This window comes from Rhinatrema bivittatum, chromosome 1 (assembly GCF_901001135.1).
Source record: "Rhinatrema bivittatum chromosome 1, aRhiBiv1.1, whole genome shotgun sequence".
Classification (NCBI taxonomy): domain Eukaryota; kingdom Metazoa; phylum Chordata; class Amphibia; order Gymnophiona; family Rhinatrematidae; genus Rhinatrema; species Rhinatrema bivittatum.
This window is the reverse complement of record NC_042615.1, coordinates 674,494,752-674,521,273: the sequence shown is the minus strand read 5'-3', so window position 1 is coordinate 674,521,273 and position 26,522 is coordinate 674,494,752. Positions and strand designations below refer to the sequence as shown.

At 42.6% G+C, this 26,522-nt stretch overlaps 1 protein-coding gene across 1 annotated transcript in view; it reads right to left on the bottom strand.

Annotated features, from left to right (window-relative positions):
• HAPLN1 (hyaluronan and proteoglycan link protein 1) overlaps positions 1-26,522 on the bottom strand; it is a 175,563-nt gene that overhangs the window by 88,029 nt on the left and 61,012 nt on the right. Inside the window, exons 2-3 of the mRNA XM_029573795.1 lie at positions 7,743-7,869; positions 3,163-3,531 (exon numbers count right to left, since the gene is read on the bottom strand). Coding sequence (XP_029429655.1) covers positions 3,163-3,531; positions 7,743-7,842 — 469 coding nt within the window. The 5' untranslated portion in view covers positions 7,843-7,869. The remainder of the gene's footprint in view (positions 1-3,162; positions 3,532-7,742; positions 7,870-26,522) is intronic.

Below are 26,522 nucleotides of genomic sequence, written 5' to 3'. Positions count from 1 at the left end.
TGAGAAAAGGAATGTCCACTTTATGTTGACAATAACAAGTGCAAATAAGGAAAAGATCTGCTATTGCCTTCTGCAGAGAGAGGAGTATCCATCTTAAGTGAGTTAAAAGACAATAAACTCTTCTTTCCTTTTAAACCGCTTAGTTACACCTACTCTCCCTGTATTACCTGAAACTATCAGATAAAGAATGTCATGCTTATTGTAATTTTTCACTGATATATTTTGTGCTATCTGTATGTGTACAACAGAAGTAGTATTTCTTGTTGTAATAAGTGGAAAATGCTTTAAAATTTAAAAAAAAGACAATAAACTCCCAGCTTGAAGGTGTTCATGAGATTCCTCGCATCTTTAACTGAACTAGCATAACATTTTAATTTACTGTTTTCAAAGAGTTAAAAGGTTTCTTAGAGGTCGATTTTCAAAGGGTTTAGGCCTGGATTCTCTAAGATCTGCGACCTTAGAGAATCCGGCGGTAATGGGGGGCGAAGCAGGGGGGGGGGTCCTGCGATAGCCGGCAGTGATCGCAGCTCCGCGGTGCGATTGCTGCCGGCTTTCACGCCGAATAACTATACCATAAAAGGTGTAGTTGTTCGGCGCGAAACTGGCGGTGATAAGGAATCTTGCCTTTCGCCGCCAGTGATGTGTCCACAGCATCGGCCCCCAGTGCCGTCCCGACTCCTCCTCTTCCGGGGCCGACTCCGCCCCGAGCTAGCTATTGCACGCGAAAAGGGACTTTTTGCATGCGATAGCGTTACAGAATGACCCCCTTAGTCTCTTAACTTTTGGAATTAGGCTCCTAAATTAGCCTTTTTGAAAATTTACGAAGGCTGAATGCCTAAATTTAGGTATAGGTGCCAAAATTTAGGAGTATAACAAAATGGATGGTTACAGGGCAGAATTACAGAAGGGAAAACAAGTTAGGAGCTCAGCACTGATGTTCAGAACAAGGCTGGGCGCCAATCTCGGCCTGGTGACTGGGGCAGGTCAGGTCAGTGGCATTCTGAAAAATGGCATCAACCGGACCCGGAGGTAAGAGATGACCTGGGCTCCAGTGCTGGATCGTTTTTGGAATTTAGAAGTTATGGACTGTGGGAAGAGGGTTTGGTGCGTGGGTTCTTCAATAGATCTGTACAAGTTTTTGAACCACTTGGGAGATCAGGGTGGGGGGTGGGGGAGGACTCCATACCCCAACAAGTATATTTTATCATTGGTAGGGTTGAAGGAAGAGAGGGTCCTGCTAGGACATTATGGTATTGAAAGGGCGGGTAGGAAGAAACACTTTATTGAATTTTAACAGGAGTAGGCGATCGGGGGATCCATTGTCGCATGAACACCTAATTTATTTTTTCACTTGGCATTTCGGGGCTGATTCAAATGGTGGCCCCGGGGTGAGAAGGGGAGTCAGCTTGACACCCCCCCCCCCCCCCCCGCATCTTTTTATGATTTTCAGTAGGTTTTTTTTTTTTTTTTTTTGCATGGCCCTTTTAATGACGGCGTCCCCTTGAGGGCCAGTACTGTGTTGTTTTGCCCTGTAGTGTTTTGCCATGAGACAAAACAATGCAGCGATATAACTGCAATGTTTTATTCGGGGTAGGGCTCACTATTGCGATAGTGGGATCCCCTCCCTTGAAAAAAACATCATGGCTTGATGAATCTAGGTGTTAGGCTTCTAAATCTAGGCAAATTAATTACAGACCCAAATTTAGTATCCTTAATTTTAGAACCCTAAATATAGGTGAATTTTCAGCTTAAAACTTAGGTTTTAAATTCAGCTAAAACAGACATTTATTTATTTATTTATTTATTTAAATTATTTTAATATACCGATGCTCAAGACCAGATCTTATCGTACCGGTTTACAATGGAACTGGGGGAGAACCAATAAACATCTACATTAGGTTCCTAAATTTAGAAGCTCAGTTTTTTTTTAATATTGGCCTTTATACATTTTATCCCTGCGGAGTTCAAGTATGCAAACTATATGCAAACTATAATCTGTACATTTAGGTGGCCAAAAGAAATGTCAGTAAAGAAAGAAATTAAATAAATATTTGGATTTGGATTTTAGATATTTAGATACTCAAGGTGAGGTACAAATCATTCTTAGCAGATATTTTTATGCTATTTTATGTTTATGGGAAAAATGCTTAGAAAATGCGACCCTAAAATGTGAATTTAAAAACCCCTACGCATGCATTAATTAGGGGATGTGCACGCTGAGTGGATTTAAAAAACTGCTGAGATACATGCGTATCTCTCGAAGTACGCACATCTCAAAAGTTTTCAAAAAGGAGCGGGGTGTGGGTGTGCTCTGGGTGGGGCATGGGCATTTTGGAGCCTGAACCTGAGATGTTTGTGGAAATAGTGACATGACCCGGTGTATGCCAAGTTCCCCTGCTGTGTAACTTTACTTCTGCTATGGATGCCTTGTAAGTTAAAAAATAAAGAGAAATAGGCAGATCTGCAGTGATTTAAGGGTTAGAGCTAAATGGGATGAGTGAAGGCTATTAAACCATAAGGGGGGGTTGGAGGACCTCTCTGTTAACTGGGCAAACTGGGGACAAACTGGTAAAACTAGAAATGGCATCAGCATACGCCCCATTTAAAATTCCCCAATTTATGTGGTAGAAGCAGGATTTTCGCATACAATGACTTAAAATTTGGCGCACATATACGCGCACAAGTTATAAAATGGCCGTGTCCTTGGACGTGGGCCGATGCACGCACGCACATATATGTCCGTGTGCCTGTTTGAACATTACCATCCCTTTCTGTACCTGAGGCAATGGAGGGTGAGGTATTGCCCAATATCACAAGCAGCATCAGTAGGAGTACCAGGATTTATAAGATTTTTTCCCCAGACACAGACTGAGAGAAAAGCATTAGTAAATCATGCCCTGTTTTTTAATTACTTTGACATGGATACCTTTTTGTTTGTCTATATCATTAAGGACAGATCAGGTAGATGCAATAAATAGAGTATCCACACAGAGTCCATCCACACTTCAAAATTATTGTGCTCTAAACTGATGTTATAACAAGCATAGACATTTTTTTTTCTTTTCATTGTTGATTGACCTGCATTCAAATTTATTTGAACATGAATTTTCCTAAAAAGTAAAAATATCAAATCAAAATCTAAGTTGTAGTTGTACTACTTACCTTGCAAATCCAATCCTATCACTGCTGTATCATCCTCAAGTCCTTCAATCACCTCACATTTATATCGCCCATAGTCATCCAGTGTTATATCTGTGATTACCAGAGAAGCATCATTTTCATTGGCTTCCTGCAAGTATACCCTGCCCTGGTAGCTGCCATAACTCCTCCTGTGGTGTCCCATTGCAACCACCACATCCACTTCCTTGAGGTAATCTGAAGTGAGTTTGGTCCACTTGATCCGGATTTTATGTGAGCCAGAACCAGCTGCTGCAAAATCACGGATAAATTTGCATGGAAGTGTAGCATTGCCACCGCGGTGTGATATTACTCTTGTCTGTTCTGCTTCCACAAACAGGTGGGGTCCATTTTCTGCAAGTAGGTGAAAAGTCAATAATTAACACCCTTGGTGTTTTTTTAGTATACAATTTATGAATTTATTTTATATTAACACAGCCAAATCTTCAACAAATTAATCAGCAGTAAGATCCAATCAGCATCATTTGGGAGTAGAAATTACTAAATCTTACTTCTAATGATTTGATTTTCAAAAAAATAAAGTTTCAAACATTCAAGGGCACCTATGATAGCATCATAAAATACTCCTGAATTCATTGGTCAATAAAAATATACCTGCAATAAGAAACTCTGTATTTCAATAACAAATGGCTATACTCACATAAAATTCAATAAGACTGCCTGGTTTTCTCTTAAAGAAGACTAATGCACTCCCTAATTCTGGCTTCCTAAGGACAGTGAAGTCCTTATTTGGCAGGTATTTTGCTGAAATAGGCTGCCCTTTATGTCTGGTACAAACAGTAGATCTTTCATGAGCATTCTGTATTTTCACCCATCAATGGTGGGACAATCTAGCCATCTCTGTCCCTTTCCACTGCAAGAATGCATTTGCCATCTGCCACAAATACTTTATCTTTCACACTGTAGTCTATGTCTTTGAAAAAAAATCTTTACTGCTTGCTATGTGGTTGGTTGCACCCAAATCAATATATCAATTTTCCATGTTGCTTTTCTCAGGCAGTTTAAATTTACAGCTCTAATGCAACTCAGCATTTCCCTTGCTGCTTGCAATTTTAGCTGTTTCTATTGCCTCAGCTGATGACATCAGGTTTCAAGGCTGAGCAGTTCCTCCTCAAGTGACCCCTATGCAGTGATAAGATAGCTTGAGTTGCAACTGCCACCCTTCTGTGCAGCTATATCTGCCTCTCCCAGGCTGTACTTGCCAACAAGCTTTCCCTTCTGCTATGTGAGGAATGTTTGCTCATCTTGGCTGCTTTGGTATACTATCTCTTCCCCCTGCAGCAAGGAAAATTTAAAGATTCTTTGACTCTTTCTCTCCCTCCCCCATGTAAGGCTGCCTCATGGTGCTTATGATATTTGCCTTTGTCTCCTTTTTTTTATGTCTGCAAACAAATTCATCTATGATTCTGCATTTCATATAATCCAGTGTTAGTTTGCATTCTGGTCTAGTTTCCATTGCATTTATGAGTACATCATATGTGTCAAGCAAGCTACATACTGATATTACAATCACATGACCATCTTTCAAATTCTCTCCCATGCATTTCAAATTCTCTATTATGATATTAATATTCTCTACCATTTCTTGGGATTCTTTCAGCCTTAAACTGTATAATTTGCAAAGTTGAAACAGTTTGCAGTTTAAATGATTCCTATCAAGTAATATTTCTAAACTTTCCCACATTTGTCTAGTGGAGGCACAACCACAGATGTGTATTAATTGAATATCATCAACCAGAAGACAAATAATTATTTTTGTTTCAATATCTCTCTGGTTCCAAAGTTCTGCATTTTGAGTAGGTCTGGCCTTGCGTATCATGTCTCATAATTTATCCTTATTTAGCAGCATTTGCACCTTAAATTTACATATCTGTTAATTACTTGCATTTAATTTATTTATATCAGTTTTGAGATCTGTGTTGGATGCCATACTTTCTGAGTCAATTGCTTTCTTTTGTTCTACTCACTGTTTGTGGTCATAGTGTGGAACCTGCTTTTCAGCATACAAGTTTGTTTTAGCTCTTTGTTTACCTGGATCAGTGCAGCCTGGATTTAGAACCTTTTTCTCAGAGTTCATAGTGTTCTCTGGGTCCGTACTGTTCTCTGGGTCTATAGCGTTCTTTAAGCCTGTAACCTGATAGATTTTTCTTTCCTATGATCACAGTTCTGGCCTGATCTGCTTATTCAGGGTTGGAACTGGATGTATACGAAGCAGGGACCCTCACACCTCCAGGAGAAATACTTACTGTGAAGCAGAAATGAGTCAGAGTTCTTCTGTGGCAGTATGCAAGGATTCTTTACTTGAAAAACTGGGATAGAAAACACTAAACATTGTATATACAGTTACATGGTTCTGTACAGGTGGTTATGCTGGAATAGAACCAGCATAACAGGCAAGGTGAAAAATAGGGACATCTCCCCCCCAAAAAAAAGAAAGTGTCAAATGGCATGGGTGGGGAGGGGAAGTGTTAAGCCCTTGCTATTTGTGCTGGTGGATGACTGATTGGTCTAACACAGCCACTTCCTTCTTATTCAGGCACCTTCTTCCTCTGCTGATGGGGTTGGGAACCCTGCTGGCACTTCCATATTTGAGATAACAATGCAGCATGGATCCTCTTCTGCTAGTGGGGGTTGGGAACTCCATTAGAGCTTTCACATTTGTGGCACAACACACATGTTCCTATTTTGTAAGCAGGGTTGGTAACCCCACTATCATCATTATAGCATTTGCTGTGCTGTCAACTGGTTGTTTATGGGCCAAAAAATGTTAAAACATTGCTCTAGGTTGACCTGGATGCATGCAGGAAACGTTTGCAGGCAAGGTAGATATGAGCCATAGTATGGGGACCCCTGGTCTAGCAGGTTGTTGGCAATTGGGCAGGTCAACTGCTATTCAGCAAATTAAGGATTGCATTCTATGGACACCAGATCATAACACTAATCAAAACTTGAACAGTGGTGTTTAGGATGTAAAGGCTATAGTATTCTATGAATATGAGTTAATAAAGCTATAGTCATTTGTTTCCACTATTCTTATCTACTATCTGCTGATTTTAATGGGTAAAATGTGCAGAATAGGGCTAGGTGTGGCTGGCCTGTGGTGCCTCTTTTAATAACTCTTTATGAATTAAAAGTAATAGGAAAAAAGAAAGATCTTGCTCAGATTATCTTCCATCTGAATTATTTAACAAGCTTTTGATGAAGTACTGTGCCTTCTCTAATATAAATAAACCTTAATGAGTTAACTACAAACAACTTGAGTTATTATACTGATGGATTAATTTAATAATTCAAGAAATATTTTGTAGTTTCTACTTTCTTAATATGTGTACTATAGCTAAAGCATCTGATCTTGTTATAGGAATATGAACTGAAAGCAGGGGTATGGGTCACATAGCATTTTAGTTATCTGCACATTTCCAGCTACATGGAACGTGAAGGGTGCTCCTGTATCGTGACTGGATAAGTCCATATTTCTTTAGTGTAATAAGTATTAAAGTATCATGATAATAATAAAGTTTCAAGTTAATAAATATGACATAGAACCCTGAAAACTGGTGATGTTTCAAGAAAGATTTGCTGAATCATTTGATCTCCACAGCATGCATATCTTTCAAAACAGAATAACCTCCTTCTGCTGCATAATTTAACCTTCAAATACTGTTCTGCATTTTCTAGGAAACTCGTGGCATCATGTGCCAAGAAAAAGCATTACACTTCAGTATAACAATAATTTAATTGAAGACTTTCTGAGTTTTGTAAAGCTAATGTGAAAATTGATCCTTACTTTATTTATCACTAAATCTGCTTCCCCTCTGCATTACCAGTCCTTGTTTTTCTCAAATATTGAAGCTGGGGACTGGGGAAAAAAAAACAGCTGCATTGTACTGCAGGCTGAATCTCCTAATACGGTGCTACTTATTATGCAAATAACCCAATGTAGTCATGCAGATTATAATATAACTCTTTATGGTCATTTTAAGTTGTAAGAACAGACTTATCTATTGTGGATAAGCTATGCCATAAAGTTATTTGATCAGAATATTCTTCAAACTCTTTCAGTAAGAATCATTTGTTTGTATGGTCCTGAGAACACAAAGATTAAATGGTTTAAATCCAGCTGCAAATCATCCAGTTTTTTATTTGTTAACAATTTTTGACTCTCCTATTATAACAAAATGTTGTGATATTGCAGTCCTATTTGCTTGTTTCTTCTGAATGCTCAGGAGAATGAAGTGCTATCTTTACCACGTACTGCATGACAATTGCCTTTGCCTGCTCAAAATTTCCAGGATGTATTTTGATTAACTGCACTTAAATATACTCAAGTTGCACAACTCTTGCTTTAAAAGCAAGAAAAAGAGATGCAAACGGAGGAGAAAAGGAAGGGCACAGTAGACATGAGCAGAGCAGCATAAGAAAGGAAATGTCACTGCAGCACCATGTGAAACATTATAGAAAACAAAGGTTTGCATTTCATAGCTTCATAGCTCTCTAAAGAAATTGCAGGCACAGTTTTCTTGCATGCACTGATATTTGCTTACCTTGGATGTGAATAATTCTGCCCTGCTCCAGTGAAGTGTTGACAGTGTGATATTCAGCCCAGCAGATAGAAATCAGCACCAGAAAAAGTAGTCTCTTCATCGTTGCAAACCAAAAGAATCTTCTTCACTGTGAGAGCACCACATAAGAAAGAGGCTCATGAAATTTGGAAACCTTACAGTATACGGAGTCTGCTGCTGCAAAACTTGTTACAGCCTTATGATCATTATATAGTGGGTCTATAACATTGTTTACTCTGACCTGCGTAAAAAGTTAGGTGTCCTTCAGACTTTGAACAACTTTGCTTAACTCATTCCTTGTCAAAGAAGCAAGACCACTAGCATTTTCTGTCCCTAACCCATACTGTGGCATTTCAATGAACGATATCCAAAGGTGGACATAAACATAGTCACAACAGTGCACTCATATTCAAGATCCATGTTAAGTATATCAAATCATCATAAAAGATGGGCGCATACATTGTTTAATTAGCAAAATGATACTTGGCTTTGCCAATTAAATGTTTTTTTCAAAGTTTATGAAATTTTAAAACAGTGCTCATGACCTTCCATTGGCTTAGCAAACATGGTGTCAAGTTTGCTTGATCTGAAGAGCAAAAAAGGACATAATATCTCTTGAGAGCATGTATATTTTATTGCAGATACACTTACCATCCTAGAGTACCAGTGCACCCTGTGAACTGTGGGAAACCATGCGCAAACTAGGCTACAGTTGTGCACACTACCACTGCAGTTGCCTGGATTGATTTTTTTTTTTCATTCATTTGTACCTAGAACGCTGACACACTAATCGTGTTAGGTAGAGCCTCTGCAGTCAGCAGAGCTGCAGCTTGTGCAGCAGAAGAATCTCAGCCAGATTTAAACTAGTGGTTGGGCAGAGGCAGACTTGAAATAAGTAAGGAGGCAAATGAAATGAGAGGGTGTGGTCATAAACTTATTATAGGTTTAGTTTTATAGAATTTCACTCCTACAATAATGAAAAGCATGACTGCGCAAAACCTTGCATGTATCTGTAAAGATTAGGGATTGTAATGTGCAGTCCTCTAAATTAATGAAATCATTAGCAAACTACGTTACATAACTTTATGATGCAGAAAGTATATCTTTTTTTTTTTTCAGTAGCTTTTATTAGATGTTTGACTGGACAGATAAGTGTGAAATTCTCTATCATTCTTCCTTCTATGTCAGGGGCTAAACAGAAGTATTTTTGACTGGGCAATTTGCTCCTACTCCTTTAGGTTTCCAGGTTAATTGGAAGCAGCTTTCATAGGGCTACAGTGCCAGGCGCCTCTGTTTGTAACTACTTGGGATTTTTGCCTTATATTCTAACAACCCACCTAGCCCAGTTGTTGCAGTGATAGCCCTTGACTAGGGGCCCACAGATCACAGCGCCCTCCAAACCCTGGTACATGTGCACCCTGAATCTAGCCTTTTGCTGACCAGTCCAATTTCTTTCTGGTTTTTTTTTTTGTTTTGTTTTGTTTTTTTTCTGGTCCAAGAATTTTGCCCAAGCAGATCCATAGTATGTGGAAGAGGTGAGGGCAAGCAGGAAGAGATGGAGGCCACTACTCTGGAATAGCTGGTCAGGGCCAGCCCCTGGCCAGGAGTAATCTGCAGTGACAGCAATATCCCCACCCCCTCGCAGCATTAATTTTCCTCTTTGCCTCTCTTCCCTCTTTTCACCCGCTCCTGATCCAGTACCTCGGGAGTTCCGGCTGTGATGGATAAGTTGTTCTTCAAGCCTCAGCCTCCTCAAAGCAAAATAAATCAGCATAGGGATGGTGAACCAGTGGGCACTCGCAGGCCCTCAAGTGGTCCCACCCTTTGTCACGCATTTCCTTGCTAACAAAAAGCCTGTGCAGAAGGTCGGGAGGGCAGGGCCACCCTGAGGCTTGTGAGTACCCACCAACTCACAGGCCCTGTGCTGATTTATTTTGCTTTGTGGAGGCTGCAGCCTGAAGAGTGACGTACCCCTTGTGGCCTTGACTCTTGAGTTGTGGGGAAGGAAGGAGACAAGACAGAGAGGGAATTGATGCTGTATTTGGGGGGGGGGGGGGCAGGGAATAAGGGGAATTCGAGAGACAGAGATGAAGATATTGGGCAGAGGGAGGTGAGGGAGAAATGGGCTGCTGTTAGGGAGAGGTGGGGCTGGGGTAAGAGGTACAGGAGCTAAGTATAAGCCACTGGGGATAGAAGGGTAGGAGGGAGAGCACCCAGATATATAGAGAAATATATCAGGTAATGATTTTGTAGTTAGGGCCAAAAGTACTATAGGTTTCTTTTTCCAAGTTTGTGTCTATGGGAAAAATGCTTAAAATATCAGGCCCATAGTATATAAGCACAGGCATGATTTTGTCTATCCATGTGAATGTGTGCCGACGAATGACTATCATTACTACTGCTATTAGTATTTAATGGGCTTTATATTCAAAGTGCATTCAGCACTTGATAGCTAGATAAGTAGGACTTATCCGGCTATTTAGCAGGCTGCTCAATATCCGGTTATATTAGGCAGTTGCTAGATAACTGGATAAGTCACTTACAAGGCCATTTATCATTTCACATTAGGGCATTATCGTGCGCGATAATGCCATAACGCGCGCAATAAATAACGCAATGCAACATGCGTATGGAAATTAAAAATTGAGCATTCAAGAGGGAGGGATTCGGGTGGAGAAAATGCAAATAAGGGTCTGCTAGCATGGCATGTGATAGAGTAACACAATCTATCATGGGATTTAATGCCAAAAATAACTACACCTTTTTTTTTTGGCGGTATGGTGAAAAAGCTATCATGCTCCCGTGGCCGATATCGCAGATCGCGGGTATTATTGCAGTGATTATCGTGCACGAAAAAAAGAGGATTTAAAACGGACACACCTACCAGACCTTCCTGCCCCAATGAAAAGACCTGTTCTTACCTGGTCTATCTTCCTAAAGCCATAATGTTTGTGGCAAGTTTAATTCTAGGGGGATACTGGATAGAGATGTGATATGGCTGAACCTTTTGGTTCAGCCTTCGTTACTGGCCTGCTGTGGGAAATTTCTTTTCCCGCGGTTCAGGCCAATTTTTTTTTCGGCTGTCCCAAACAGAAAAAAAACCAAACCACCCCAACCATTCAGATTTAATTAATTACAACCCCCCATCCTCCTGAGCTGCCCAAAATGTACTGAAAGTCCCTGGTGGTCCAGCAGGGGTCCCAGGAGCGAACTCCCGCTCTAGGGCCGTCAGCTTCCGAGAAGCTAACCGAACCTACATGTCATCACAATGGCCAAGGCCCTCACCTTCTATACATTATCATTTACAAATTGCACAGGTAGGTGTAGTATAGTGCATGTGTGTCTGGGTACATGCAACCACCTGTGCGCATTGCGGGAATGGCACCAGGTAGCACAAGTCCTTTAAAGGTAAGGCATGCTACTAAACAAAATGGCACCCCGGTGGCCCTTTGCCCTTACCATGGGACAGGGGCTATCGGTGCCATTGACCAGCCTCTGTCACATGGTAGGAGCAGTGGATGGCTGGTGCCCTTAAAAAATGGTGCGGGCCATCCATTGCTCCTTCCATGTGACAGGGGCCGACCAATGGCACCAATAGCCCGTCACATGGTAAGGGAAAGGGCCATCGGTACCATTTTGATTAGTGGCAGCCAATGGCCTGAGAGGGGGAGATCACTCCCGGGACCTCGCTGGACCACCAGGGACTTTCGGTAAGTCTTGGGGGTGGTTGGGCAAGTCTTGGGGGGTCGGGAGGGTGGGGGGCTGTAATTAATTAAATTTGAATGGTTGGGGTGGTTTTGGGTTTTTTTTTTTTAATGTGCCCTTTCTCCCCCCCCAAAAAAAAAAACGATAAGAAAACACATGAAATTTCGTGGGTTTCCCTATCGTTTCGTCAGCCCCCAAACTGCGACGAAATAGGAAATGTCTATATTTCCTATTTCGTCGCAAATGAATACACATCCCTAATACTGGATGCTTTGGGAGGCTCGCCCCAGAACAAGTGGAACAACAACAACCTCTTGAACAGGCAAGGGCTGTTCCAAGCCCTCCTAGGGAAGTGCCTAAACCGGAGGCAGAGCCACTGGCCCCGCAGAGTTCAGGGAGTAGGGCAGTACCTGGCATGCAGGCAGCCACAGCAGAGGAGATACAGGGAGTGCATTTTTCCTCCACGAACATCCTTGCTGGGTAAGCAAGAGGACTATATGGTTTGCAGGTATTGTCTCAGCTCTTGGGCTATCCCGGAAATATAAGAAGAAATCTGAGGGGATTTGGATTCAGTCACAGAAAGGTCCCATGCTATGCCTGACCTCACCAAAATGTTGATCACCCTGCATTTAATGGCAACTGGCTCCTTCCAAACAAGAGTAGGGGGTCATGGGGGGAATGTCCCAAGCCACTTTTTCACGCTGTCTGGACCAGGTTGTCACAGCAGTCTCTGACCGCATTAATTGCTACATAGCAATTCCTCGGGACAGGGGGACTTGTTGGACTTGATGGACTTGAGGAGAGACTTTTATGCCTTCACAAACTTTCCCCTGTGACAAGGAGGAGATGTACCGCAACAGAAAATTTTGAGGATGGCTGTACTGTGACAGTTGGCTCCTAGGTAAGAGAGATGCTTCTTTCTATATTCCATCTCTGGCTTGTGTTTGTTACAAACAGCACGGGCATGGAAGTGGCATGGGGGGGGGGGGGGGGACAAGTGGCTTGTGCAATGACAAGTGGCCATGACAAGTGGCTTGTGCAATTATGTCGGCAAGCCTTTGCCTCAGGGCCTGCATTTTCTCCCCATGCTGCAGAGGCCTGCTAATCTTGTTATGGCAAACAATGCACCGGCCTTAAAGCTTGGTGTGTGAGCAGGCACTGTACACTTTCAACATGTTAAATTTCAAAATGGCCCTGTTCCTATGCTCCCATTGGGAGCTATTTAAATCTCACTGGTTAATGACAAGCTTGAAGTGTCCACACTGCTGGTTCTGCACGATCACATGTGCCCGGTTGGTGGTGCGTCATTCAGAATGTCGGCCACAGTTTGTCTTGAGCCTCACACACCTCAGCCAGAAGCAGTGTCCTGTGCATGATGGTAGCCTGGCATATTCCCTGTGTCGGGCCTCATAAATTAGTTTTTATGGAGGATATACTGCAGAGCCAGCAGGGACATTCATAATCACACCATGAGGTTTTGCTTCAAGAATGGAAGCCTGTTACACACCAGTAGCCTTAGCTCAGTTGTGATGGCCTGGCACGCAATTGTTGGAATACCCAGATGTGCTAGATGTGATTTAGTAGTCTGGAAGAGCAGAGCTACTTTTGGCTACTGCTGTCCTGTACATATACTGGTCCAGAACAATGTGACATGCACTTAGGTTAGGCATGTCAACCTGTATAATTAAAGCATCTTAAATCTATCTTTGCCACAGGAGATTCTGGGTATGGTTGCAGGACCTGGCTTCTCAACCCCGTTGCCATTCCCAACGAGCCGGAAGAGACTAGGTACAATGAAGCGTTATGTGCTATCTGCTGTGTCATTGAACGCACCTTTGGAGTTCTCAAAAGTCAATTTCGCTGTTTGGACAAGACAGGTGGAACTTTAATGTATGCTCCACCCAATGTTGGAGATATAGTGCTGCTCTGCTGTATCTTCCATAATCTCTCTCTACACCATGGACTACGAATGGATATAGTTCCTGATCTCCCCGCCAATCCTCCATGTGTCCCCGCACAAGCCGAGGACACCACCCTGAGTGGCCCGCACCATTTTTTAAGATGGCACCAGCTGTCCATTTCTCCTACCATGTGACAGAGGCCAGCCAATGGCACCAATAGCCCCTGTCACATGGTAAGGGCAAAGGGCCATCAGCGCCATTTTGATTACTGGCAGCCGACGGCCTGAGAGCTGGAGATTGCTCCCGGGACCCCCGCTGGACCACTAGGGAATTTTGGCAAGTTTTTTGGGGGGGGGGTTTGCAATTAATTACATTTGAAGGGTTGGGGTGGATTTGGGTTTTTTATTTACTACCCCCCACTGTAATTCAATTTGAAGGGTTGGGGCGGTTTCGTGCTTCGTTTCGGGGGGGCAGCCAAAATAAAATTGTCCTGAACCGCGGGATAACAACATTTCCCACGGCGGGCCGATAACAAAGGCCGAACCAAAAGGTTCGGCAGAATCACATCTCTAGTGGCATGTGAGTTAGTGAACGACTGCCAACACAGAGTTCATAGCTTGGCTTAGCTAGCACCGTCTGGCTTGACGGCCATTCCCCTGAGGACCCCATCCTAGCGCTCACATGTGGATAAGATACTGCCACAAGTGTGATGCCACCACAGCTGATCCTCGAGCATGGAGAGCTACAGCTCTAGAAATACTGTAAATATCAAATAACTCTGAAGCTTAAAGGCACAGCCTAAAGATACAGGTAGACAGTTAAAGGTTTCAATGACAGAGTTCCCATTTTACTACCTCATTCTGTAGCTGACAAACGTGTGCATGTGAACTTATATACCTGTACTGGGTCGGCTTACTGTCACATGGGTGTGCAAAGACTGCTGACACCACTGTATTACCAGTTTTAGAGCCACTGCTGACTCGGTTTTCCAACTGGTTCTAGATTTCCTGGATATGTTGATTCAGTCCTGGTCTTACTCCCATGCATGCAGGTATTGATAGTCTTGGTTTTGCTTGCAAAGGTTTTAGGGAAATCTGATGAAATCCCTGCATGTAATGTGTTCCAAACCAGGACAGGATTTATCTGTCCTGAAAACTGGAGCCAGTTGGCAAACCTTTTGCTGACAGCAGAGTACTTTAGTAGCATGCCTTACCTTTAAAGGACCTGTGCTACCTGGTGCCATTCCCGCAATGGACACAGGTGGTTGCATGCACCCCGACACACATGCACTATACTACACCTACCTGTGCAATTTGTAAATGATAATGTATAGAAGGTGAGGGCCTTGGCCATTGTGATGACATGTAGGTTTGGTTAGCTTTTGGGCATGCCTACACCACGATGCACATTTAGCTCTGTGAAGGCAGGATTAGGAATCAGATGGTGTCCTTCCTTCACTTGTATTTTCCTATGACCTCGGAGATATCACTATCACAATATAGTTTCTAATGACTCTAAAAACACACCCATCTCTCTTGAGCAAAGGTTGACATGATAGAAACTATCAGTTAGGTGTGTTTGAAACTTAGCTGGATAAGTCATCTAGAACAGTACTGTGCATGCAGTATGGAACAGATATATATAAGAGAGAGCCTCTGCTCTGTGGAGTACAGTGGGCTCAATATTGACTAGGGCCCTATCCAATGTTACCTATCGCCAAATTTCAGCACCATCTAAATGAGGAGAGTTGAGAAGGGGACTTCATCCATTTTCAGCTTTTCAGTGGGGGCTTCTCATCCTTCCATCCTCAAATCAGAGAAGGACAACTACTCCCCACCACCCTGCTCTGTGAAATGTTTGCTGGGGGACCCAGAATTCAAAATTATGCACCTGGGTAAAGTAACAGGGCAATATAACACCCATGCTCTGGCATGGCATATTTTATACATATTGCTTGGGAATTGCCAAATTGGACTGCTTGCTGCGTGACACTCATTTTTAACAGACTGTCACCATTTAACCTGCCACCTATCCTAGGTCTGGTCTTTGGACCTTCCCTGTTACATGATAGGAGTTAGGTCAGGTTGACGCCATTTTGAAAAATGGAATCAATGGATCCAGAGCTAAGGGGTGCTCTGTGCCCCCAATGACTAACAATGACTTTATTTTGTAAAGAGTGGCTGGCTGTGGGACAGACCCATGACTGGCTGCACTTACCCAGACACAGTCAGTCCCTCTTCACATCTGGAACACTGCTACCATTCCACCAGACTGTGCCCCCTATTAGGGCATTTGTGTGTGTTGTGCACCAACATAAGCAGGCCCTCCTGCAGGAAAGTCTCCAGCAGCACCTCCTGATGGCGTCATGCAGCGGGGGTATTTAAACCCTCACTACGCTTACTCCAATGCTTCAGCAATAGGTCCTCCTGTGAGCCTTGCAGTCCATGTTGCCATGTTCTTGATCCTGCTTCCTTTGAGCTGTGTTCCGTGCCTTGCCTTGTCCAGCCTGCCTTGCTTCTTCCTTGCCTCATCCAGCTTGCCCAGCCTTGTACTACCTGTTTTGCCGGGTCTGCCCTGCATGCTCCAGCCGCCCTACTTTGTCTTGCTTCCTGCCTTATCCCAGCTTGACTTTCCCGACTTGACCATTGCTTCGAACTTGGACTACTCTCTTGCCTGCTGCCTGCCACTGACCATTGCTACAGATCTAGACCACGCCTTGCTTGCTGCCTGCCATGGCCCTTGGCCTGAACTTGGTGATTGTCTGATTGCTGCCTGCCCTGACCAGACTGGCTCCAGACTCTCTCTTCCTGCTTGCCCTGTGGAACCGTTGCCTAAGTCCTGCCGACACCTGTAACCCAAGAGCTCAACCTGCGGGGAACGAGGTTGGTTTAGGTGAAGCTTCAGTTCTGTCCTGGCCCAAGGCATATCCGCTAGCTGTCAGCTTGGGCCTACTGGGTTTACCTACTAGGTTGCACCAACCATGCCATAGCACAAGGGTTCCTTTTCAAGTTTACAGGTAATGGGGATATTCAGGGGGTGAGGATGGGAGTCCACCTACCCCACCCAGACCACCAGGGTCATTTTTTTGGGTTGGGGGATGGGAGAGGTGGAGGAACCCTAGATTTCAGGGATGTTAATTTATTTGGAGAGGGTGTGTGGGGAAGGGATTCTGATATTGTGGAAGAGGGAGCTAAAGCCAAAGGGGCACTTTTCTTGAATAAAGAGGAGGGGGTGGGAGAAGGGAGCGAGCCATTGCTATGTGATTTCTTATATTTCTTTTCTTTTGAGGGCCAGGGCCGCCTCAGAAGGCAGTGGGGTGTAGTGGGAAGCGGTCTCCAAAGACCCCTGGGTGTTTTTTTTAACTAATCTGGGATGGGGGACATTTTAGAGCCTCGGGCATTTTAAGCGATGGCGGCCTTGGCTGAGGTGGGCCGTTTTCATGTGGAAAGGCTCTGTACCGCAGTGCAATTTTTTTTGTTTTGTGTTTGTGCTATGACAAAAAATCGTGCCATGGTACTGCCACAGGAGATTGTCAGCAATAAGCGCCCTAGATATTAAAAAGAAGGCATTTAGACAGATAACTCACTTCTCCAGCTAAATGCCTTTGGATGTGGACCTTACTTTGACTACAAAAAGTTACTCCAAAAGATCAAGCTATTCAAAGCTATTCAAGGCAAGAAGACAGATGGAGCTTTCATCATCTGTCAAGCAGATTGTAATGGAGGCCCATCTAGAGGCCATCCTCCGATAGGGATGAGCTGAGGAACAGGTGAGAATAATTACTTTAGCAACAAATACACATATACTTGGGACAAGGTGTTTATGGTTTATGCTAAGAGGGGGATAAGCTAGCTCTTATGGTTTACAGGGGCCTTTTCACACTGCTAATTGTTCACATTTTACACAAAGGCATATTTTGAAGATTAACTCTTCTAACTACTGTATAAAGATTTTTAGGTTATGAAGACATGGATATGACATACATTTCTCTAGATTCAAGCATGATTGAATTGGCCACTGTTGGAAGCAGGATGCTGGGCTTGATGGACCCTTGGTCTGACCCAGTATGGCATTTTCTTATGTTCTTACAAACCTTGTTACATTAGTATCTTCAAATCTAAACATCTTGGTTAACACAAACTGATACTAACACATGTTTTACAGGATAAAAAGTTAATAGCTTTGTCTTTCCATTAGGGATGTGTTTTCATTTGAAATGACATAGACAATGTCAATGACAGGTTATAATTTTGTGTCATTATATAAATGACAGTAAAAGACACAACATTTTGTTCAACTTTTTTTTGTTTTTAGTGCACACTTTTGGCGTTAGTGTGCACTTTTGCTAGTAACTCATACTGAAAGGGAATAGGTTCACTAATATTAATAGTGCATGCTCTAAGACCAATTTGAGTTAGTGCTCAATAATTTAATTTAAAGGTGAATTTTAAAAGCCCAATGCATTCATTAATTAGGAGATACGTGAATATGTCGGGCCTGCGTCACCTAGTGGATTTTAAAAAACACCTGGATATGTGTGTAAATATTGCAGCACTCACATCTCAGAAGTTTTTGAAAGGGGCGGGGCATGGGTGTGATCTGGGCGGGGCATGGGCAAGAAGCTGAGATGTGCACATAAATACCTATGCGATCCGGCATGCACTGATGGACCCTGCTGCATAACTTTATTTCTGCTATGGATGCCATGTAAGTTATAAAATAAAGATAAATTGGCAGGATTTTAAGGGTCGGGGATAACTGGTGGGAGTGAAGTCTATTAAACCAGGAGGATTTGGAAGACCTATCTCTTAACTGGGCAAACTAGTAAAACTGGAAATGGTATCAGCTCGCACCCCTTTTAAAATCCTCCAGTTTACGTGGTAGAAGTTGCATTTACTCCTGTCTTTCATTATTACTTTGTATAACATCTCCCCTCCTCAATTTTAGAAATTTTTATCATGGCTGTAGTTTTTTAGGGTAGTATTGATGGGTTGCTTATTTTTACATTCATCCCAACAAAGGTAGATATAAGCAAAGCCAGGTGAATGTATTGGTTTGGCTTTGTTTTGACAGATGCAAAGAAAAACCTCTACAAATATTAACAGGTGAAAACTCAAACTACCGCCTAGGCTGTTATTATAAATGTATGAATTTGTTTGAAGCTCCTCCCCCTTCTCTCCAAAAATACACAGTTCATATACCTTTGTGGCAAATTATATAGCACCAACTCCACAGTAGGCACAAACAATGCTCAATATTAATATATATTGCTGCTAAAACATTTCAAACCACAAAAATCTTGTGAACAATGTGAAAAACAGCATGCAAGGAAAAACAATAATGAAAAATAGTGTTTTTTTGTTTTTTTTTAATGTTGGCAGCCAAAATGGCAAATAGTGAAATATAAGAAAGAAAACAAAGCAAATTATGGAAAGGGGCTGTAGGCTAAAACCCCTGGCTCATCCATGTTTTGATTTCTTCTCAGTATCTGTGTCAACAGGGAAAATAAAAATCTGCATTTGAATAGCCCAGCTAACAGAGTATTGTGTTTTAAAAAAGTTAGCAAGTAGCCAAATATTAGGCTGCTGATGTTAGAAATTCATTGTCTCTCATTCCTCATTACAGGGCTCAATGCTGTTATATAGGGGCGAAGTTTACGAGAAACCCCTATCCTCCCGATCTCCTATATCTGTCACCCTGATAAAATAATTTCCCATGCATGCAAATTAAAAGTTGTAAACTTGAATTAAAAAGGGCATCTCAAAAACTGCTGTATTTGTGAGATGCCATCCCTTCCAGTTTATACAAACTAAAAACTGCAAAAAAGTATTCAAGGTCGGATCTACAGAAACTGAGGCTGGAAAATAAACACAGTAGAGATAAAACAGTCACTAGAGCATTGTGAGTGATGCAATTATTGTCAAATATCAAGCCCAGCACAAAATAATGCTTAAACCATAATAATAATTAAAAAAAAAACCATCTTTGCAGAAAAATAGTTTTGTTCATTCAAGAAAATGATAAGAAAAAAACAAGAGGCAATAAAGAAGAGTAACTAGTGACACTGAAAGCTATGGGGTTGCCAGGATGGAACAACAAGTTATAATGCTCCAGAAACCAACCAGGTCAATGATAGCAGGTTTATACGGGCTAAATACAATCCAGCATAGGCATCAAGGTAGCTTTGTTCATTTTGCTGACTGTTTAGATTATTACAAAGCTTGGTGGTAAGATATGAGGGCAGGAACTATATATATTGGATCAAGAATGGAAACTTGTGTCATCATCTACCCAGGAATTCAGAGAACCAGAGGAAGATAAAATCTGACTTGGATAAGGAACAATTTCCAACAAGTGGTCAAGCTTCTGAAGCTGGCAGCTGGGATATATTCTTAGCAGCATAGACTGGAATAACTTGACAAACTGAAGAGGCCCGGAAGGGCCAATCGTTTTTTATCTGCCATCATCTACTATGTTATTATGCTACTACACATGGGGACATGATATGGATTAAAAAACTGGGAGTAATATTGGATTTGCACTTTAAATGTCTTTATGCCTCATGGACTACAAAATAAATGCAATTGATCACTTATTGAGTTACACAAGCCATGATTAATTATAAGCATGATCAATATTTGTTCATTGTTTATGTCTGTTGTAGAGTTAATGCCGTATGATTTACCACTATGTCAGTGTTTAACATTTTTTTTTAATTTTTATTTTTGCTAATGTACCCTGTCTTTTGAAAACCATTTGTTTAGGGGGAGGAATGTTTTTTCCTCCCATCAGGTTTTGGTTTCCTCTTTTTTCTGAATCTATTCTCTAAGCACCCTAAGGCCCGAGGATTCAGTTTCCTTATCATCTTTCATAGAAAGAAAATAAAACAGACCGTAAACATCCTTGTGGGAGATTTAATTCTTATTCATTCCTGGGGAGGAAAGAGAAAAGAAAGAGTTGGAAGAACATCAGTGGCATCCATCTGGTATATCTACAACCATCTCATTGAGATAACGAGGGAAGAGAAAAGCATGGAGGTACCATATAGGTAAAAATACAAAAACATAAGAAATTGTTATACTGGGGCAGACCGAGGGTCCATCAAGCCGAGCATCCTGCTTCCAATCCAGGTTTCAAGTTCCTGACAATTACCCAAACATTAAATAAATCCCATGTTACTAATGCCAGTAATAAGCAGTGGCTATTCCCTAAATCAACATGATTAAGCAGTTTATAGACTTCCCCTGCAGGAACTTATCCAAACCTTTTTTAAACCCAGCTACACTAAATGCCTTAACCACATCCTCTGACAATGAATTCCAGAGCTTGATTGAAAAAGAATTTTCTCTTTGTTTTCAATGTGCTACTTGAAAACTTCATGGAGTGCCCCCTAGTCCTCCTTGTATTATCTGAAAAATTAAATAACCGATTCTCATTTACTCGTTCAAGACCTTTCATGACCTTAAAGACCTCTATCATATCCCCCCTCAGCCGTCTCTTCTCCAAGCTGAACCGCCCTAACCTCTTCAGCCTTTCCTCATAGGGGAACCATTCCATGCCCTTTATCATTTTGGTTGCCTTTCTCTGTACCTTCTCTGGTGCAGCTATATCTTTTTTGAGATGCGGCAACAAGAATTGCACACAAGGGAGTGAGAAGAATACTGAGCTGCTGAACTAAAGGTATGAGAAATTGATCTTTACACTAACACAACTAAATTGGATTAACATCTTATCCACCAGCTATTGGGAGGAAATTTAAAAACTACCCCAGTGATTGGAAAGGGCAAACAATAAAATAATTGATTGATTTAAATATCAGAATAAATTTATTGGAAGTAAATTTATTTAGAACTGAGCTGTACAATAGTATTGAATAAGAACCTGTAGAAGACATTTCTTTTTCATCAGTTCTCATCTTTAATCAGTAAAAGTTAAATTGGAAACCATCAACTGCTTCCAGTGTGATTATTAGTGCTCTATATAAGAGAAATGACTTTTAACCAACACTTAGAGCTTAGAAGATAATCTTCCCCCGACAGGGAATACTGGATATCAGATTGCATTAACAACAGGAGAGGACTTTAACAACTGAAACGTTTAATTGAGGTGAGGTCTTGGGGTCCTGGGAAGGGACGTTAGCCCAGGAGTTACATGCACAAAATGGATATCAAAAAGAGAAACCTCACTAAAAACAAAACAAAAAAGAAGCCACATTCTTAACTGTATATTATAAGACATCTCCTGATTTTTGCAAGCATCTGAAGCAGATTTTTAACAGTTCAAATGTGTGCTCCATGACAGAGTGAGATATACAGTATGTGCCACCTTATAAATCCTAGGTGTCAGTATCTTAGAAATGTAATAGGAATGAGTAGCCATGCCTGACTGCCATATCCAGTGTCACCTTTAAAAGCAAAACAGCACACGAGTCTGTGTAAACTTCATTAGATAGCAGTGTTCTTGGGGGTTTCAGGCAGGATTGACAATGTGTTACGTGAACCAAATTATTTCTGGACATTGTTTAGCATTTTACAGTTACTTCTATGTGTATCACTTATGTTGATGAGCACATTAATGCACCAAACATTGGAAGGTATGTTCTCTTAGCAGTATCTACATACATGCATAATGGTGCTGCGCCCCTACCACTTGTCAAATAAGTTATGGGGGCAATTTTCAAAAGGATTTCAGCAGCTAAATGGGTCTCTACTCTGTACCCGAGGGGGAAAACCCTTTGAAAATTGCTTCCTCTGTCTGTAAGAAAAAGCATATGCGCATTTCCTCATGGAGAAACAAGAGAACACTGGTGTGGAGATAGGGTGAGGACAGTAAAGTATGTGCAGATAATCACTGCTAGCTCCACAAGGAGTTTAACTTAGAAATAACGTTTGCAGGCCCATTGGATACTTTGAACCCACAGGCATACAAGTACCTCAGGGACTCTGAAAATTGGCTTCCCCATGAATAGAACAAATATTATAATATTAGAAGTTAAAATTAAGTGTAGGCCAATGCCATTCTGGGTTTGATTTATAGCTCAGCTTTCACTCTGAAGGTTTGCTGGGGCTGTGGAAGCTGCAGGATCAACATTCACAGCTCCTGGGGGAGGAGCCATAGTCATTGTGCAATAGTGACTCTTAGTAGCCCAATTAAAGGGCCCATGATTTCATTCATGGTCTTCGTGCATGGCCTCTGGTTGAGAACCATAGCAGTAATAAAGTAAATTGGGAGGTTTTATAAAATTGGGGTGCAATCCTTTAGTAGTTGTGAATGAAAGCTCATGGAACCAGATCCCAGTCCTGGTTACAACTGAGATGGAAACCCACGGAAGTAGGAAGAAATGGTTAGGTCATCAAAGGAAATTAAAAAGGAAGAAATCAAAATTGCCTGAACTGCTGCAATCTCTACGGGGTTTGCTCCAAGAATCAAAATAAAGATCCACATAGGCCTTTGTCTTAATTTTTGTCCCCAGAGAAATTACACACAGAAATTGTATCTCTTTCTCTGAGGATAAATTTTCCATCCAAAACTCCACAGGTAGGTTTGAATAATAAAACCTATGTGGGTCGCTCCTCTTTCCACCTCTTCTCCACCCCCTGGAGTGCCTACAGTTTGTGCCGTTTTGAACACTGCAGGTACCTTTATTTATTTATTTTATTTAAGGTTTTTCTATACCGGCATTCATGATAAGATCATATCATGCCGGTTTACATATAACAGGGGGTGCAAAAACTGTTCTTTTAACAAGTGCAACGGAAGCAAAAGTTACAATAAAACAAGGTTGTAGAACTGGGAGAGGAAGGAAATAAGGATAGTAGCGTAAAAATTTACAGAGGTAACTTATTTACATTGTGCAGTGATGTCTCTTTATGGATATTAACATTGTGCAGTGAGGTCTCTCAATGGATATTTGACTCCGGAAAGGCTTCCGGAAAGGCTCCGGAAAGGCTCCGGAAAGGCTTTACACAGACAGGTTGGCAGTATTCAAAGCCCCCACTTTCACAGGTAAAATGCATTTTTACTCTTGGAAAAGACTTTGAATATTGGCTCCTCAGTGTATTTATCCACCACTCTTGACCTCATATGCACTTATTGGAAGAAGGCAACATGAAACAGATGAATCATGATAGGACCCAGGGGATCTGGGCATCATATTCAGAATTCTCCTGTACACATCATGGACCACATGCCCATTTGGGCAATGAAAGTGCTTCTGATTCTGGCATGCCGTTTCCCTTTCATGAGGTGGCATCAGTGCAACATGTTTGTAATCAACAGTAAAAGTTATGAAATTCTCCTTTAATTTCCTGAGAGTAGAAGAACATAAAAAGTATCACGCTGGGTCAGACCAAGGCCCAACATCCTGTGCCTGACAATGGTCAGTCCAGGTCACAAGTACCTGGTAGATGCCCAATAATTGATCTATTTCTTGTATATCACTGCCAGGGATAAGTGCTGGCTTTCACAAGTCTACCTGGCTAATATGGATGGACTTTTCCTTCAGGAGCTTCTCCAGTCCTTTCATTAACTCCATTATGTTCGTAGTCTTGTCCGTGCCCCTCTGGCAACAGATTCTATAGTTTGATTGTGTGCAGATTAAAAAATACTTTCTGTGATTTGTTTTAAATCTTACGGTTGCTAGATATAGTACCTGTATATAATATATGAAAGGCAGAATATAAATCAAATACTTAAATAAATAAATAATATTCATAAAGTGTCTCCTAGTCCTAGTGTTGTTTGAAAGATAAATAACCATTCTATACTTACCCATTCCATCCCATTCATAATTTTATATGGAGGGCTGACAGCACGCGTGCGCCTAGGGAGGACTAAGGTCAGAACGCTGGTCAGCGGCGTCCCATTCCATCCCATTCATAATTTTATAAGTCTCAATCATATCCCCTCTCAATCATCTCTCTTTCAAGCCTCGGAGCCCTAATTTGTTTAGCCTTTCTCCATAAGGGAGCTTTTCCATAACCTTTATCATTTATGTTGCCCTTTACTATGTTCGCTATGTGTCTTTTAAGATGGGGCAACTAGAATGGCATACAATACTCAAGCCTGATTTTAAAAAGCATTTACTCCAGTAAAATTGGGTTTTGAAAATTGCTACAATAGTATGTTACATTTACATGTGTAACTCCTTTGAAAATTACCTCCAAGTTGTGATTGCACCATGGATCTATACAAAGGCATTATGATATTCTCAGCTTTCCTCTATATCCCTTCTCAAATAATTCCTAACATTCTATTTGCCTTTTTGACCACTGCTGCACACTAAACTGAAGGTTTCAAGGTATTGTTCCCAAGAGCACTCTGTCCTCTCATTAGGAATCAGTATATAATTTCTGGTGTATCTCTTCAGTGCCTGTACAACTTGGCTGAAACATCTGAAGAAATTGGACTATGCCATTCTGAATATTATAACCACAGGAGATTGAAAATGCTAAGAAGCTAGAAAACATTGTGAGTTCAAAAGTTTGACAAGGGCAGAAATGGCATGAGACTTGTTTGTCAGAGAATCTATGTCTAGCTTAACCTCCTTTTATAAAGCCAGAATGACATGAGAACTGAACTGCATCTGCAGATTATTATGTCCTCAGGAAATATAAGCAGAAAAGCCCGAGATCTGAAAATTCCAGGTTTGCATTGCCTGTATCCCCTCTTCTGTAAAAGTGTCTCTTCTGCCCTCTTCCCCTGTTTGTACTCCTATTCATGCTCTCTCTGTTTTGTCCACCGGCTGTGGCAACCCACGGCCGGCTCAACTCATCTCATATCACGCTTGGGTCTTTGCTCCGGGTGTTCTCGCGGCCGCAGCCAGCCACTGCCGCCGTGTTCCGCCTAGCCTCCAGCGCTCCACATTACGGCTGGGACGCCACTGACCAGCGTTCTGACCCTAGTCCTCCCTAGGCGCACGTGTGCTGTCAGCCCTCCTTTTAAAGGGCCAATGGCGGGAACTTCAGGCTCATCCCCGGCTGATGACATCAGAGGCCCAGGATATTTAAGGCCAGCCTCTTTCCACCACTAGCTGACTTGTCAACGAGTTCCTTGGTCCCTGTTCTGGTGCTTTGCTCCAGTACCCTGGACCTGTTGTTCCTGCTCTACGGATTCCTGCTCTGCTTCTGCTCTTCGGAATCCTACTACTGTGCTCCCGCTCCTCGGGGCCTGGCCCAGCGCTTCTACTTCACAGAACCCTATCTCTGCGCTCCCACTCCTTGGAGCCTGACCCAGCATTTCTACATCTCGGGTCCCTGTCTCTGCGCGCCCGCTCCTCGGGGCCTGGCTCAGTGCTTCTCCATCATGGGACCCTGTCACTGCGCTTCCGCTCCTTGGGGCCTGGCTCAGCGCTTCTACATCTCGGGACCCTGTCTCTGTGCTCCCTCTCCTTGGGGCCTGGCTCAGCGCTTCTACATCTCGGGACCCTGTCTCTGTGCTCCCTCTCCTTAGGGCCTGGCTCAGCGCTTCTACTTCACAGAACCCTGTCTCTGCGCTCCCACTCCTTGGAGCCTGACTCAGCACTTCTACATCTCGGGACCCTGTCTCTGCGCTCACACTCTTCAGGGCCTGGCTCAGCGGTTCTACATCTCAGGACCCTGTCTCTACGCTCCCGCTCCTTGGGGCCTGGCTCAGTGCTTCTACTTCACAGTACCCTGTCTCTGCACTTCCGCTCCTCGGGGCCTGCCTCAGTGCTTCTAGATCTCGGGACCCTGTCTCTGCGCTCCCATTCCTTGGGGCCTGGCTCAACGCTTCTACATCACGGGACCCTGTCACTGCACTTCCACTCCTTGGGGCCTGGCTCAGCGCTTCTACATCACAGGATCCTGCTACTGTGCTGCCGCTCCTCGGGCTTTGCCTCAGCGCTTCTACTCCACAAGATCCTGCTAAAGCGGCTTCGCTACACAGGGCCTGCTTCAACACTCTATTCCACATGCTCCTGCTCCTGGACTTCCTCTCCACGGAGTCTGCCCCATGTGATCCAGCTCTACTGCCGCAGGAACTGCTGTAGCACCTCATCCCTCGGGGCCTTCTCTCTCTCTCTGTCCTCGAGGGCTTCTTGACCTTGGACTGAACCTGACATCTCTGACTCTCCCTGCTTTCATCCGTCTGTCTCTCTGGGACCAGCCATACAGAGGCCCACCTAAGACCAGCCGGC